General features: G+C 35.7%; 1 protein-coding gene across 1 annotated transcript; it reads left to right on the plus strand.

The window, feature by feature from the left end:
• The first annotated feature begins 47 nt into the window (after positions 1-47).
• LOC105380962 (protein takeout) lies at positions 48-13,646 on the plus strand. Its single transcript, XM_038113577.2, has 5 exons — positions 48-493; positions 6,119-6,338; positions 9,155-9,285; positions 10,364-10,519; positions 12,540-13,646. Exons 1-5 carry the CDS (start codon positions 418-420, stop codon positions 12,707-12,709), a joined length of 753 nt encoding a protein of 250 aa, XP_037969505.2. The 5' UTR covers positions 48-417; the 3' UTR covers positions 12,710-13,646.
• Positions 13,647-18,387: the final 4,741 nt, after the last annotated feature.

Here is an 18,387-nt window from a genome sequence, read left to right on the forward strand (position 1 = left end):
AAAACTAGCAAATTAACAACGAACAAAATAAGTATAAAGTACGAGGCACAGCGCAATGCAATCCATTGAAAAGGGACGTCTTATGCAACAGCCGCGAGCGCCGCGCCGCCGGCCCGCCGCCTCATTACCGTGGAACACTCCGAGCCACCAGCAACCTCAGAATATTCACTCACTCACCAACCTGCGTGTGCGCACGAAATTTATAGAACGGATTAGCGCCCAGCGTTGCGTGAAAAGCAGGCTTCTCATTGGCAAAGAGCTAGCCGAATTTGTGCAACCCAAAATGAGAAAGAACTCGTTTAATTTACATAAGAAGTAGCCACGCACCGAGGCGGGGGTCGCCAGTGTGCCCCGCAGGCCGGTATCAGAACGTCGCATTGTTTTTTTTACGGGCAGTGTGTGAGAAGGACTCGCGCGATGTGTGATCGACGTCTGGTTCTTCTGCTGGCGGTGGCCGCGGCAGTGGTCGGGGATTGCGCAGCCAAATTAGCACGTGAGTACTCTACTATTAATATTTGCTATTTAATGTTATTCCCATTGGAACAGAAGCTGTTTCCGCAACATCAAGTTTGAATGTCAACGTGCTCGTCATCTCGGTTTCAAGTTTGAAATGAAAGTGTCCGAGTGTCATGATTCAAAAGTTTTGCAATCGCCGTTTCTACATTAATTCTATAAAGATATTGTGCAAAAAAGATATCGACGAAACTCGCCGGCCAGTTGGGGCGAATTGCGAAAATGCACGGTTTTATTAGGAAACTGCTGAATATTTTAGCAACGAACATGCGTATTTAATATGCTTTTATTGTGAAGATACTTCATTATTGTGAATGGTTAGGCTTGAAAACGTGTTTGATTATAGAAATGATCATTGAAAATGAACTACATAATGTGGTGCTATCATATGGGATATTATCACTACGTACCTACGATTATTCTTATAGGTTTCACTCAAATTACAAAAAAATATAATAATTTTCTGCCAACATTGTAATTGTGTTTTCGTGATAATGAAAATTCGTAAATTCGTTTACTCCCCCTGTTAAATATGCATGGGATCTAAAATTTATGTAGGTACCTACACACACGGCTATGAAGTGGAAAGGTACACTGATCATGATCAGTCTAATAAAGCATATTAAGTAGGTAGGTATATCAGTTATACTAAACCTATCTGGATAGGTACATCCCAGGCAACGACAGCGAACTTAAATAAATATCCTAACTTCCATAAACATCTGTCCATTGAAGGTGAAAAATACACTAATATCGATCCATTTGTCTTAAAATTTTGTAGGATTCATTACAAATGCATTCTTTGTCAGATCTACAATATGAGCAAAATTTCAAGATACATAAGGTCATAACCTTACAGTACAGCTACTTGAGTGCATTTATCACGTGAAACTTACAATTAGTAAAGACTAGGTACTTACAGTAGAAATCCTTTGAACAAAGGCTTTATTATGCAATTTTGTACAGTCAGTTGAGTAATTGCATACTTGAATGACCTTTTTCGTGAATGATTTGCATTTTAGACTAGGTCTTATATCTGACCCAAGGATGTGATTAAATTAATAAATCAATATTAAGAATCTAATGCGAATACAGTTTTATGTTTTTCAAGAATTAGGTACATCGTTCAATTTGTCCAGACTTCCTGGTCAACAAATACGGTCTATCTAATCATTTCCTGTTTGAATTATAAATTTATAATAATTATTCAAGGTCATAAATTGAAAGCTCATTATTAGATCACTCTAATGTAACAATTTTGGTATTTTAAAAAACACGGTAGGCTTTACATTTTGTAAAGTATGGTCTAACGCACCTTGATTATTGGTTTGTTTTAACAATAAATTATATTTTTGTTAAATTATCAATTAAATATACAGTCGTGAGAGCTTTTATGGAACATGTTCCTTCTCGACCTAGCTTTCAATGTCATTATGATTGGTTTAGCTTAAAGTCTGCTTACGGTCATGCCAGTCTTCATATACCTTTGCCGAATCATGTAAGTGAATTAAGATAAGTAATTAAATAAATTACTAAAATAATACAAATTAAGTAGGTACTCTAAGAACACAAAAATAATTCAAAATTCAAGTAAGTGGGTTTCACTATTATATTATACCACATCATTATAGGTACCTGCAGTTTCAAAAACCCTTTCAAAATGCCGAAAATGTAAAGCTGACTATGAATTTCATAATTCACTTGCTGAACTTTTAACTAGCATTTCAGGTGGGTTTCATCCAAAACCATTTCAACTAGATTCATAAAAGTTTCTTCATTTGGCTTAGTAGTAATAGTAACAGAACTTTGTTAGCTTTTTGTCAATAATAATATAAATCCACGTTATGTCGTGAGTCTTGACGTTAATTTAAAAATTTAGTATGAAACGACTTCTTTATCATATTAAAGTTACTACGTACGATAACTTAAATAAATATATACGTTTCTATTTTATTTTTTTAAATCAAGACTATTCAAAATACAGTTTATTACTTTGTTTGCTATTGTATTTGCATGCTTGTTATTGTAACAAAAACGGACTAGGTATACCTTAGATACCTATAAAACTTTAAATTAATTACTTTGCTTATTACTTAAAATATTCGATGTTTGCCAGAAATATCGCTGCAACCAACATTAGATAAAAAAATAGTAGGTAAGTACCTACTTAAGTTTAATTAAAAAGGCCCCACATTCAACAACAATAATATTTACGGAAAACTTTGTTTTTATTAAACTTTGAACTATTAACACCTACACGGCTGCGTATACATATACTTAGATAACTCAATCAAAGTAAATGGATAAAGTGCAATTATAGTTACATTATAACTTTATAATGATTTGTATTTAATAATATCCCATCAGAGCATCATCTTTAGCTTTACGTCATTTCAGAAGTCAATTTCATTTGAAGGTGATTATCCAGGATAATCGATAATAAAAAAAACTAATTTATAAAAACGACTGCAAAAACACTTGAAGTTGTAATAATTTTTATCTATAGATGTGCCTCTATATAGGATTACCCTCATAGCTACTTAATCGGCAGTTTTAAAAGAAAACTGAAAAATGTTCTTGCTAAAACCTCAAGCTAAGGCTATGTCGCGAACATATTTTGACAACGATTTCCTGACCAGCGAGCACAGGATTCGAAATCTCCGTTTACGTTGCGTATCGACAAATGTCACTGTCAAAATGTGAGGCAAATTTGTTAGTTCCAAAAGTGGCATTTGTTTTTTCCATATGTTTGTGTAGATTCGAAAATAGTATCGAATCCTGTGTTCGCGGCTCTGATTAAAATAGTATTGAATTTGACACTAATAACGTCGTATATGTTACTTCGTTTTAACTTCGCGATTCTTCGAGGGCCCCAGATATCAGTAGTTTTTTTTTTATTAGGAATGACTAGGAAAGAGTATTCTGTCGTTTAAAACAGTATGGTACACAACACACATTACTTAAATTGACTATCGTGTGTCCATGTGTCATCATTACGGAAAATGTATTTGTACGACGATCTGTTTCTATCATGACATAGAATACTAAGATCGTTTAATTTTTAAGGGTCATCTAGCCGAAATTACCAAGCCCATATTTCACACCCACTTTATTACAAAAACTTTTAAGACTACGTTGATACAGAACCCTTCATGAGTAATTTGAGTATTACAATTGAGTTTTTATAAAACTGAGCACGTACCTAAATAAAACATGCATTGCATAGCATTATAGGTACGTATATTTTCGTCAACAGAAGTGGAATTTTTTGAACTTTATTTATTAGGTACCTACCTACATTGTATTGATTTCAATAAAATGTCATTTATGGAAATTCGAATAAAGTAGTTCTTTAAATAAAATTGTAAACATTTTAGGATATAAACAAAAATTAATCATAAAACTGGTCGATCCCAACGAAAATTTCCGCCAATTATGTAAATAATTACCTGTAATAAAATAATTCACAAACAAAAGATCATCTGGTAGAAGGTCAAGGTTGTGGAAAAGATATAAATTTGAGAAGCACCGAAACCCACAAAAGTTGATACACTATTTTTAGAAAGTTGATGAAGGTATTAAATATAATTTTACTGGCATTACTAAATGCTTACTTATAATTTACTGGTCGACAATTCTCAGCTGAATGGTTGATTTTTTGATAATATTCATGTAATAAATCACCTAGGTGGTGCTTTCAAGCTCTTACAACCTAATTATGTATGTTAATCATACTTAATATTAAAACATGTAAAATTCTATATTGTACAATATTTTTACAGCTATTAATTATTTTATTATTAATTAGGTATAAACTATAGATTTCCTTATAGGTGACTCCAAAAACTTGAAAAATACTGGTCTCTACCATTCATTGTGCATCAGACACAGTTAGCGAGTCAGCGTGAAAGTCATCGACCGGCCCAGTTGGCTTGCACCGAGGCGGCCTTGTGTTTGATATTAGGAAATGACTTGATGACCTTCACCCGATAACCCTTTTGAAGATATTTTGAGATAACTATTGCACTGTAAACAAAAAAACGTAGAGCATGTTTGGGTTTGTCACCATATTATAGTACTTAACACATTTGACATTCATCGATCGTACTGAAGTCGCTACCTGCTCAGGGTGCACAGAACGTTTATTATATGGCAGTTATATATATTTGAAAAGGTCACGGTTTGGCTAATTTTGAACACTTCAAGCTTAATTTATGTTTATGCCTGTGAGACTGTGTGTGTAAAACACTCCTAAAAACTAAACCACCAAACCAAAAATATTGTTTTATTATTATTTTATCTTTGTAATTGAATTAACCGTGAAGTTTTATAGATCACGAAGCAATCGACTCCGTGTTAGATAATAAATTTATAATGATTGTAAGCGGTTCAATAAAGATGAACATAATATAAATCTCACACAAAGCGGTTGAGATAATCTATTGAATCAATTCGCGTGCGTTGTTGACGTTGATCCATTACTGACGTCTACGTCTGTAGGTCGAAATCTCAATGTACATGCATACATAATATTCTCAAGTGTAATAATTATAAGATTTTAATATTGGTCACTTCACAAATCAACTACATTTTCAGATACAATTAAAATTTACTACTTAATAAAAATGTCTACTCTTTTGCTTATATATATGTTTACGAGTTTACAAACTAAGTGGCTCACTAAGGTCTATAAGTTAAATAAAAATGTATTTGATTTAGGTATCTTTAATCACAAATCAACAGAAAATTATCTACGTTAGTATCTGCAAAATATCTGCAAATCGCATACATCAGAACATAACCGAGCACAATCTTGCCTCACCGTTAGAACGGCGAAGTTTCGAGAATTGCAAAATGCAATGATAATAGTATTGAGCATTATGCCGTAACCTCAAGTTACTTATGATAAACTCCACATTATGTGAAGGAAGGTTATGATAGTCATTATGGTATTACGTTGCATTGTTAGAGCACATTAAGTTGTAACCTTAGGAAATAAAAAATGAAAGAGTATTTTTACCCCAACACCTATGTAGTTTCAAATGATCTTGAGCAAAGAATGATAGGAGTACGAGTATAAGACAGAAATTTGATTATAAATATGAGTATACATTGAAAGCTAGGAATTAGATTTATATTTTGTAAAAAATAATTGTAGGCACATTACATATTATAATACTATTCTAACATAATACATAGTTGTTCATGTTAAGATGGATCCCGGAAAAGGGATTTGCGGAAGTTTGGTCTAATTCTGTTATGAGACGAGAGATGTTGCTAATGGATTCAAAATGTATACATAACTTACATCGCGGAGTCATAATAACAAGTTGAGTCACTACCACGCATACAATTTAATTTTTGGAACAGTTTAGTATTCCTTCTGGAACCATCCACTCCTATACATAATATTTTATTGTTGTGTTCCCACTTACTCAATATCCTCACCCTCCCTCTTCCAGTGATTACTGGCTAAGTACCTTTTTACCAAACCTAGCCAACTAGCTAACAAGACTTTCCCAATGGACTTCCTTTCTATCCCAACGGACTTCCTTTCTATCTCAAATCAATCAAACAAATCTAATTACTCTTCCGAAAATTCCAGCGGACTTCATCGTCCCGTGCAACAACACTGACCCAGCGTGTCTCGTGAAGGCGACCCAGAACGCCATCCCGGAGTTCTCCAAGGGAATCCCCGGCCTTGGAGTGCCCTCATTGGACCCCTTCATCATCGACAACCTGCCCATCCAGCTGCCCGGGGTCAAGGTCACCTTCTCAGACGGGAAGGCCACGGGACTGAGGAAGTGCGAAGTGCGGAATGTTGAGTAAGTTTGTGTTTTGTTTTGTAGGTATAGAAAGTAGAGAAAGATAGAAATTGACAAGAACAAAATAATTACAGAAAATAGTACAATACAAATTTATGGGTGGGATAAGTTGGGAGATGTGAGGTAATAGTGACTGTTGGGGTAGGAAATAGGAATAGGCAAAGCTAAGGTGGAAGGAATAGAAAATTAGACATGGATAATTGAGGAATACGAGGATAGAGTTAAGGAGGCGTTAGTTTACTCACTCTTCTATGTGGATGATTAAGGGCTGGTTATAATGATAATTAAGTTTTCTTAGTTGTTTACACCTGATTTCCTTACACTGAAAAACAAACATTTTCATGCTGCATATTTAAATTCAGTTCACTTTCCTCCACTTTAAATGGATGGAAATTTCACTTAACACAATTTCGTCCCCTTTAAATTGATACAAGGCAATTTAAATACTCAAATGGCCCAAAAGAGCCTCTGTAAAATTTTACAGGAAACGAATTTACAGGTAAGTTTTGTGATGGTTGCGTCCAACTTGGTATTTCCGTACATAAACGCATGTGTTTGTATAAAACAATTATGTTCAAATAATTATTTCAATTAACAATGCTCATGTACATCAAGGCATGTTTGTTCTTTTAATTGTGCCTCTTCAAGGATTCTAATATTTTCCAAACGGAAAATGTTAATTATGTGTACCTACCTAATTACTTCAAATAACTTGTGAACTTCAGCACACAATTCTTGTAAATTGTTGATGTTAGCTCATGGTATATCATCATTATCATCAGCCAAGTTAGGTAGAATTATAGACATGGTGGAAATTGAGATAGTTTCCGACATAGCTTCCAAATGATTATACGCCCGTAACCTGTAACCGTAAAAGACTGAAAAACTGATATTATAATATAAACGACACTAATTTAACTCTTTATAACATTTAAGTTTACCAGAATCTTAAACGTAACAAAAAAAATGCGAAACAGATTGTTGATTAAAGTGTTACGCAATAATAATTAATTAACCTTCGTACAACATAATTATGAGATCGTATAATTTGTAAACATGAACTTTCCAGCCTACCGGTTTCATGTACAGAGTTTTAATTAACAGCGCTGAAAAACTATCTTGAGTGTTAAAACATCATCATTAAAACAAATAAGTTTTTACGCCGTATTAAAAACAAATACCTTTTGATTTTATTGGATTACGTATGACAATGATAACACTGACGCTAATCGAACTGAACAATCCTTACACCACTGTAACAAACCCTAGTGTACAGCTTTAGTGTTTGTCATCTACACGCTAAAACGAAGATTAAGAGAAGATATGAATACAATTCAATAACTTTTTCTAAGTGCCTCTAAACCAACAAGAACAGCCAACCACTTTTATCACCATCACAAACGCTAGTCAATAACAGTGCTGGTCACCATCAGGCTAAGAAAAACATGCAATGAAACATTCCCCTTGGGTCAGAAAACCTATTTTATTTCCGAATCCTCACGGGAAATTACAATCATCATAATCAGTGCCTGTCCCAGAGGGAGTCACAACACTGTCCTCGCATCGCGATCATCTGTAACTGCAACTATTTTATGACTTTAAAAAAGTAGTTTGCCAATGTTAGATCATTCAATAGTTCATATTATTATTAAATAATAAAATATTATTTCTTAAAAAAAACATAAATTGTAGATTTGACTTTGACATTGACTTTGAAAGTGGAAGTATTTACCTGTATAGTTATTGTGGTAAGGTCTTCCATGTAGGTACATTGAAATACATCATTTTTATTATAGGTAAAATTGGTTGTACCTATAGGTTGTAGAATTGCTTCTAAAGGTGAAATAATCTAGAAACCTCTACCATCATTTTATGCAAAGTGCATAGGTACAGAAAAAAAAATAACGAACAAGAAGAGGATGTATAAGAAATCCAAGGTTTCAAGTTTCAAGGAAGAACCATAGTTTACATAATTAAATCTTTAAAAATTCATGAGTTTTTTTGTAAACTAACTATGCCTAACTTAACTATTGCTCTGCAGACATTCTGAGTGACTCGTTTAGTGCAAAGGTTAGCATTGCGTTAGGAATTACACAACTACTAGAAACTACCTCAACAAGATGACAAAAATAATGCGCTATTCTTTTGTAAAAATTATAACGGGACATGTTGAATTTCATTTGCTACGATATAGGTCTACTTAGAAAAATAAAAGTCTTAGAGTAAAACACTGTTTTTTTTAATTATCCATCATCATCAATCAGACTTTAAAAACACTATAATTTTTTCATAGTAAAAATTATCCTACTGTATTCAAATTATACTACTTATAGGTATTTCTACAAAAAATACAACCGTCTATGTCACTCAGTAAATGAACACTCCTCCATCCCTTTGTGTTGCAAATTCTTCCCATATTTCCTTTTATAACCTTTAATTGCGCAAAATGAATATGGATCCCACATCATTTTAAACTTCAACTCCTCACATCCCGAATTATCAGAGACAATTAAAAATCTAGGAGGCCGCGACTATGCAAACGTAGTGTGGGACGCCCTCCGGCTAGATGGGGTGACGACTTGCGAAAGGTGGCTGGTTATGATTGGATGCGGAAAGCTAAAGATCGCATCCAGTGGCGTGCTTTGGGAGAGGCCTAATTCCAGCAGTGGAGTGCTATAGGCTGATGATGATGAATTTAAAATCTATTGTGTCTGGTTTACCAATGGGTGACCGGAAAGGCGAAAACCAATAGATTTTTTAAAGTATGAATCTCCTATAAAGTTTTAAAATTAACCCCCCCCTCTCCCCACTTCCAGGGCGTACCTCGAGAAGAACATCTTCAAGCTGGAGGTGAAGTGCAACATCACCATCAAGGGCAAGTACACGGCGGTGGGCCGCTTGCTGCTGTTCCCCATCAATGGAGAGGGAGACGCCAAGATTAAAATTGGTAAATATTCTTGTTTAATACCTAATACGTAGATAAAAAAGGGATAGTAGGCCAAAAAGGGATAGTAGGGCAAAAAGGGATGGTTGGCCAAAAGGGGATAGTAGACCAAAAAGGGATATTGGGCCAAAAGGGATAGTAGACCAAAAAGGGATATTGGGCCAAAAAGGGGTGACTGGGTAGGTAATTTTAAACAAGCTTTGCACAACGACTTTTGGATGATCTGTTTGGGCTTACTATACCTGGAGGTGAAGTGCAACATCACTATCAAGGGCAAGTTCACGGCGGTGGGACGCCTGCTGCTGTTCCCCATCAACGGGGAGGGAGACGCCAAGATTAAAATTGGTAAATATTTTAATATAACACACAAAAAAAATACAATATAAGGTGTTGCAAACGTGGTGTAGTCAGTTGAGAGGGGGTGAGTCAGGACGTAATTCTGAGCTAGTTTTGTTCTACCACTTTACGATAATTCGTTCCAGAATGACCCACTGAGTTACGCCCCTTTGAGTGACTATACCCATTTATAACATCCTGTATTAGTTGAGATGTGCCTATATGTATTAGCTTTCATGTGTGTAAGAAAAGAAAGAGTGGATACGAGATAGGTAGAGATGGTGGAATAATGTATTTTTTGCGCTTTATTTGGGTAAATTACAAAACTATACCCTAGCAGGCATGACTATATATAGAATTTCACATTGGAAATGCCTTCACACTACTATTTATACCCAGTACGGCCCAGCGGATCCCTTTTGTCGAGTCATTAACCCTTTTATCCTGTTTATTATGATTCAGACCACTATCTTTACAACTTTCATCCAGTTCTTGTGGTGTTGATGAGTAATTATAATTATTAACTACCTACCTATGTTTTTAAAATCATAAACCTAGTTAAAGCTTTTCTATTCTGTGTGATTTTAAGGAATTCAAGCGGTTAAAATAGTACAATACTTATTTTGGCACACGTTATAACAAAATTTTAGCTTCTGGTAAAAAATGCTTATCATTTGTACAGTTATGTTTATATTTGTGCAATACTATACTGTAATACTTACAACGCCATTCTCTGTCCTTCCAGTGAACTCCATCATCAAGCTGGACATCAAAACCAAGTACTACAAGGATGAAGAGGGCCGCGACCACTTCGGCATCAAGAGTTATTTGTACACCTTTGACTACGGCGAGAGGATCTTCTACGTCATCACCAACTTGTTCAAGGGGAACCCTGAGCTGAGTGAGTAGCAAGATTTCAATTTCTTTATCTTTTTAGGGTTTTAAACCTCAGTTCTTAAAATAGGTATATCTGATGCTGAGTTGTAAAAAGGGACTTTAAGCTAATGTCACCTTGCTTTGAAAGTATACGAACAGAAAGAGACAGAATATGAATTGCTTAAAAAAATTGATCTTCAATAAAACAAACCACTGCTCTGCTTTAAGCTGGGGACGATACGTAACTAAGTTCTAAGTATAGTAACAGAAAAGTCTGGAAACTAAAGGTAGGGCTGAATTGTAAGTTGGCGTAGTAGTGGACATTATTATATCAGTGGAACTATTTCATTGCCCGGCAGTGTAGTAACACTGCCGGGCAATGAAATAGTTCCACTGATATAACATCAAATTACTCCTAAATGGAAAATGCTAGCTTAATGGTGCCTACTGCAATATTGAAGAATATTTAATTGCGCATCAGAATATTCACATGTAAAAACTTAAATATTGTAATAAAAATATAAATAAAATGTTTTTCAAAAAATGGGGCATTTGGCAAATAAATCAAAATCTCTAATTATGCGTTTATTAGGTGTAAACGTGGTATTTTGATAACTCAGTACTTGGCGTTTCCTCCACGTGCTCTCAATACAGCTTCTATGCGATTGGGCATGCTGAATACCAGATTCCTCAGCATATGCTGAGGAATGTTCTCCTATTCTTTGATGAGCGCGTCTTTCAAGCCACGAAGTGTAATTGGAGGTGGAACTCGGTCTCTCACAGTTCTGTCGAGCTCGTAACAAGCAAGCTCAATGGGATTCAAACCGGGGCTCCTTGCAGGCCACTCCATTTTGTGGATTCCTACGTCATGAAGATACTCATTTACAACTTGAGAAGTGTGCGCCCGTGTATTATCGTGCATGAACATTGCATTCTCGCCCATATTGGCCAAAAACGGACCAGCATGTTCATTGAGGACCTCATTGATGTATCTCACAGTAGTTAGGTTCCCGTTCTCGATTGGAACTAACGCTGTTCAACCCTCTGCAGAGATACCCGCCCGCACGCGAAAGCTGCCTCCGACGTGTGCCACTTTTTCTTCAAAACATACTTGTGAAAAATGTTCTCCTGGTTGTCGGTATACTGTTTTCTTCCCATCACGATGGTACAGCATGAATTATGACTCATCTGAGAACATCACTCTGCCCCATTCGTCCTCACCCCATTCTGTATGACTACGGGCGTATCGCAATCGGGCAACTTTATGATGCCGTTCCAGTTTTGGGCCATTTGCTGGCTTGTTATGCTTTAATCTTCTTTCGGCAAGACGTCTCCTGACTTTCCACTCGCTTATTGGCTCCCTTCGAACTTGCAGAAGTTGTTGTTGAACGGCTACTCCCGTCTGATGTCGATTTCTTAACATGATTTCCGCAGTGAATCGATCTTTTCGGACTGTTGTGCACCTTGGCTTGCCAGTACCTGGTCTTCTCAGGTTTAATCCAGTCTCCCTAAACCTTTAGATCACTCGTCGTAACAGTAGTATGAGTCACGCCCATTATTCTGGCCGCATTTCTTTGGCTGGTTCCCATGTCCACCATGGTGATGATTCTCGCACAACCCTCGCATGATACAGGCTTGATTTATGGGTACGAGAGCCGCAAGACTTTACAATTTCATAATTATTTCACAACGACAAAAAAAAGAATGAAATAAAAAACAAAACTAAAAACGAAGCAAATGTTTTCCTAAACTTTCAAACCCGAAAATTTTGCTTCTTGTCTTTTTTTTGTCCATGGCTTCGAAAATAACACTATTAAAAAGAGTTTACATTTAAAAATGTTTGTATAATAAACTATATTTCATTAAACTTTTTAATTCATGAAGCTAGGTTATATATCTTAGGAGATATTAAGGTGTTTGTCGGCATTTTGTGGGTGGAACTATTTCATTGCCCAGCAGTGTAGCAAAGTCACAAAATCTTCAGTCTTTTTTAAAATTTTCGTGCCTTCAACTCACTAATTTCTATTTCATTTTCCAATTTCCAGGCAATACTGTACTCCAATTCCTGAACGAAAACTGGAGGACAGTCACCGAAGAGTTCGGGAAACCAGTCGTGGACTACGCCATCAATGTCACCATCGAGACTGCTAGAAAATTCTTCAGCGCTGTCCCCTACGACGAGTTGCTACATGTACCTATACCGCCTTACTCATGAGGTGCTGATAGCTTTAAGAATGTAGGAATTTGGAGTAGAATACAGGGTCTTCTTTCTTGATTTTCTTTTGTTGTCTTCTCTTACTGTTGTTTTTTAGACTAGCCGTCTTATGATATTATCAGAATATTTATCTAAAGTTCTTGTAACGTTGAATATTTAAAACTTTATCAGGTTCTTGTTTACTTACTTTTGTATTGTTTTCTATTAGTTTTACGTTACTTCTTCTATAATTTACACCACCGAGCTCCTTTAAAGTAGGTACCTATTTGTTGTATATTTTCTACAGATTTAATATTTACATTTTGATGTCTTCTTAATTAGTTAGTAGAGATTAAAATCATTTCAATTTCCTGTTAATTATATATACCTACTTAATTTTTTCATGAAAAATGACGCTTTTATTAAGGATACAGGTAAAAAATATAAAAATTACAGTTTTTTTTACAGTTACTTACCTGCCTGCTGAATATCTTGAATTGATTTTAGTTAATACTTACATCTCCATAACAGTAAGATAATAATTTGTAAAAATCTCATGATGAAATAATGGTATGACATAAGCTTTACATAAATAGTTTAGTAGCAAATTTTTATTACCATGTTATAGTTTATAGTTTTTGTTTTGGATAAAATTACGGGACGACAGAATGGCTGAACTTAAAGGTGTTAGTAAGGTCTTGATGTGCAAAAGTATGAATCATTCACATCTCTACATAATGTAATTAGGAGATTCTCTTTTTCGTCTCGACCACTGATAACCGCTTACCATGCAGTCTCGAATAAGTATCTTTTTTGTTTAATCGTACGTTACATACTTCTATTGGACTGTACTAAAAACCTTTTAATTAATTATGTATTGGTACGTACAATTAGGTAGGATAATCACAGTTACCAATAGTTATTAAGTTTATAAATAAATATATTGTAAATACTGAAATGTGTTTCTTTTATTTCTCTTAACAGAAAAGGAACTTTTTTATTTTAGTAAAAAATCGTGGTAAAGACTTTTATTTAGGTGTCTATCTACAACATTGCACACTTTTTATACTTAGCAAATCCTCACGAATACGAAAGCGCGGGTATTAACTTCACATGTTTATTGGCGCCTGCAAGTTGGTTGGTTCACATCACACAGCTTTTTGTTGCTGCTATAGACTATTATATTCTATTCTATTCAATTCATAGAGGGGGCGAAGTTCCTGCACATGGCTCTCTCTGAACCTTTGTTTGTACATATCCCCTTAATTTCAGCTCAGCCAGCCTAGCTCCCGAGTAATCTGGAGCGGCAAGCCTGGGTGTTACAATAGCTGAGGTAGGCGCTCTGTTGGTCCAAGAATAGATAATCTCGTCTCTGTTGTAGATGGACAAGCTAACAGAATATGTTCAATCGTCTCATCCACTTCCTTACAAGTCCTGCATAGTAGACTATACAACATTGCCAATGTATTTTCATTTTGGCGCTATTAGATCCGGTAATGGGATATACAATACAATACAATACAATACAATATAACTTTATTGAACAAAACACACAACATACATTAAATTACAAAAGGAGTAAGCACAATAGGCGGCCTTATCGCTAAAAGCGATCTCTTCCAGGCAACCTTTGGGTGAATGAGAGACTTATTGAGTAGAAGAGGAAGGTGTACACGTATTGCATTTAAATACTAGTGATATTTTTTATGTTTTAATAATAAATACTTAGATACATACATACAAATATAATAGATACTTATATATATACATACATACCATATACTTATATAAAGATTTATACGTAGGTAGGTACTATTAAATGATGGACAGATAATATTCCTTTACTTGTCTTTTGAAAGCAAAAGCTGATTTTGCACAACGGATTTCCAATGGCAGTGAGTTCCACAGCCGTATGGCGGTTACTGTGAAGGAGTTGCCATAAAACTCAGAGGTGTGCGTTGGAAGCTCCAACAAAAGCCTTTGTGAGGATCTCATCGGCCTGTTGTCTGCGTGAAGTTTAAAAACGAAGCGCTCTTTAAGGTACGCCGGTGTTGAGGGATTGAACAGCACAGAGTAGAGTAAGGAGAGAATATGAGCATTCCGTCGAAGGCGGATTGGGAGCCACTTGAGCTTAGTGCGGTATTCGGATATGTGATCAAATTTGCGTAAACCAAATATGAAACGTATGCAAAAGTTTTGAAGGCGCTCAAGCTTATTAAGTTGCTCCTCTGTGATATCTGAATAGCAGGCGTCAGCGTAGTCGAGGATCGGAAGTAGAAGAGTTTGTGCAAGCGAGATTTTGGTAGCGGTAGGCAGAAAATTACGCAGTCTTCTCAAACTGGCGGATGATGCGAAAATTTTCCGACTGACTTCACCGATCTGTGGCGCCCAAGTCAGATTACTGTCGATAAAGATGCCTAGATTCTTGACCTTGTCAGCAAAAGGAATCGTAACGCCATCGAAAGCAATGAGGGGTAGCTGAAGCCAGTCTATTTTAGATTTCAGCCTCGAACTGCCAACCAGTACGACTTGGGTCTTCGTAGGGTTGACCTTAAGACCATGGCACTTGCTCCAGTCAGAGATATTGTTGAGGTCACAGTTCATCCTAGATATTGCATTGTGCAGGATATACCATGAGATTGCTAGGACAACTCGCCGTAAAAGTACATTTACTGAAGCACTAGAAAATCATTGAGATTGTTAACCTAGTGGAAAAAAAGATGAACTATGTTTTCTGAGAAAACCGATGTTTTGCTTTGCATTTAGCTACTACGTCATTTAGCTACTACATCAGTTATACGAACAATTTCTGAATTTATTCCATTCAATTCAGGCACTTGTTTTCTTTCTTGAGATAACCTACCTCCCAATCCCAATACATACCCAGTACCTTCAATGTAAAAGTTGCCAAAGATGCCGCCAAAATAAAACTTTTTAAAGATTGAATTCTAGATTTTAGGCACCAGCAACCGTACCACCACCGATACATTACCGATTAAGAATCCATAAGCAGCGTCGCTCGCCTGTAAAACATCTGTCAGATCTATACAAATTAGGTCAGATTTGACAAACGAGCGACGCTAATTAAGGATTGTTAATTGCTTCTGTCAGTCGTGGTAACCCGACAGGAATTATGATGGCAATGGCAGTTTTGGGAATAACGCTTGAAACGGAAAAGTTTACCGTACTTAGGACTTAAAAGACAAAGTTTTGTAAAAAAAATACTAAAGCCTGGCCACTCGGACATAAATAACTAAATGGCTAAATGCTTACTTCATTTTTGACATTATCGTAATACAATGTGTTAAATAAGCAATTCTGAAATGTGAAATTGTAATGTGTGTCTTTTGTACTAGACGTCTGCAAATACAGTTGCATAAAATATTGCACATTATTATTATTAGGTGGTATTAACCGGCTACAAAAATTTAGGTGATTCTGTCTGCACGTAAAAATAACAAAAAATTTAAACACCCATACTTCTGGCAAGCGACAAAACTAATAATGACTTATAATTTAATTATGATTAATGCCACCCCTCTGAAACCAACAGAACTGTCGCAGTGAAATTAAACTTTAGACAACTTCGATCTAAGGACAGTTCCCTCCAAACTATCATCAAACCCAATGACCATGGCACGATCAGCTCAAGCAAGGAGACTAATGGCTCCTTTACTCACTTTTTAAACACGAACGGATGGTCGATGTCCGCTGAACATCTAACTGGGACTTATACAGGGTGCTGCTCAAATGGTAGAAAGACAAAAGGGTTATTTTGATCAACATTTGTTCTAGAGATGTCATGTATTGTTTACCTTATTTCTCCCAAATTAATAAAAGAATTGCTTAAAAAATGTAGAGCGCAATTACTTAGAATAAAGTTTTTTTCACGATTTCATATCCAAAAGAATAAGCACCCTAATTGCCTTTTTCAAAGTCTGTACCATTTTTGAACACCCTGTATAACCAGGACAACACGCTTCATCGTGCGTGGCCGATCGCGCGCGAGTGTACACAGCATCCTGCGATAGGTCTCACTTAATCATACATTATTGAGGCATTCATTAGATGGACTATGAGCAATCTGACTACTGTCGTTAGTAGTATCATGAGGAGTTTCTTATGTACTTACTTGCACTAAAAAGAATCCCCGAGTGACAATACAAGTATATACTTCCGGCGCGCCCCTTACATAGTAGGTATAGGCAAAGGCAGTGACTGAAATGAAAACTTACCAGACCAGTCCACTTAACGCGGTGACAAATGCTAGTTCAAACAGTGTTTATCACCAAGAAGCTATGAAGTCGCTACCTAATTTTTTATTACTTTTTTTCATTATCAACCAATTATTTATAAAAAAGAAGGAATCTTAAACAGCAATCTGATATACTGCGTTGGTGCTGAAATAGTAGTTTCAGACAGACAGTTTTCAGTTTCAAAATCGATATTGATGACTAATCCTTTTATCCCCCCCTCCTCCCCCCCGCTCATCACCTAGGAGTCAGGACTTTTGGTATGTTAACAACCTAAGCCCCCTGAACAAGTTTCTGAAGGAATCGCTTAGTTACCTGCTCACGCACTCTACACCTCATTCCTTGACTGGACTATAATGATGATACTTTCATTCTATTAGTGTCGGGTTTTAGTCTTTGAACTTGGCCAAAATAAATAAAATATATCATCATCATCATGATCATCAAGATTATAATAAATGTCAATAGGTACAATAGGAGCTTTTATGTACAACTAGTAAATATACCTACAGATATTTTTACAAGTCATTGACCTTGTGTGGGTGTTGGCTCTCGAATACAAAAAAATACTAACCTCAACCATAATAATAGTGATTTTATTATAAAAGGAACTGAACATACAAAGAATACTATTAACAAAGAGGTGATAAATTCATCACGTATTTGCTATAGACCGTGTATGGTGATGTATGAAGATGAACTTGGACTATGGATAGCTGACATCGATAAGACAAAGACAAAATGGATTAGAACAAAAAAACATGAATACATTGAATATCCCTGTAGCTAAAGTTAAGGAAGCTAAACAGCTACAGTGAGACACGATACTAAGCATTTGAAAAATACTAATGATGTACTCATATATTATGTTTCCTATTGAATAAATACATTTTGGTAGCTATATAAATAGCATATATAAGGCTATTTGATTCTACTCAAGTTACACAGTTAGATTTTATGAAAAGTAGGTATGTACTCTAAATGCCAAGTTTTCATGAATATCCGTGTCATATCGATCTCGGAACTTTCTGTTATGCCAATGAGACTTGTCTTTGCTTGTTACCACAACTTGATGGTCCCATCCAGGACTTATATCCAATTCCATCACAGGATCTTATTTAAAGACAGATCTGTAACTCTAATGATGGTAATGATGATATTCCCAACATAGACACTGTATCGCAATATTTCCAATGAATGATATATACTTTTGTAATCCTATCCACTGATGTGCATTACCACTCACAATCTCGGCAGCAATCGTACTTCTTTGTAAAGGTATTTCATTTAAGTAAGTTATACAAGATGGATAGCAATCGAAAACAGGGTCAGCGACAAAAATAATCTGCCTCATCATGATCATAATTTTCTATTTAATTAGAACTCAGAATAATTATTCTGGCTATATCAGCCGGGATGCCGCAAGGCCCACTACTGTTCCGGTAG

This window comes from Plutella xylostella, chromosome 23 (assembly GCF_932276165.1).
Source record: "Plutella xylostella chromosome 23, ilPluXylo3.1, whole genome shotgun sequence".
Classification (NCBI taxonomy): Eukaryota; Metazoa; Arthropoda; class Insecta; order Lepidoptera; family Plutellidae; genus Plutella; species Plutella xylostella.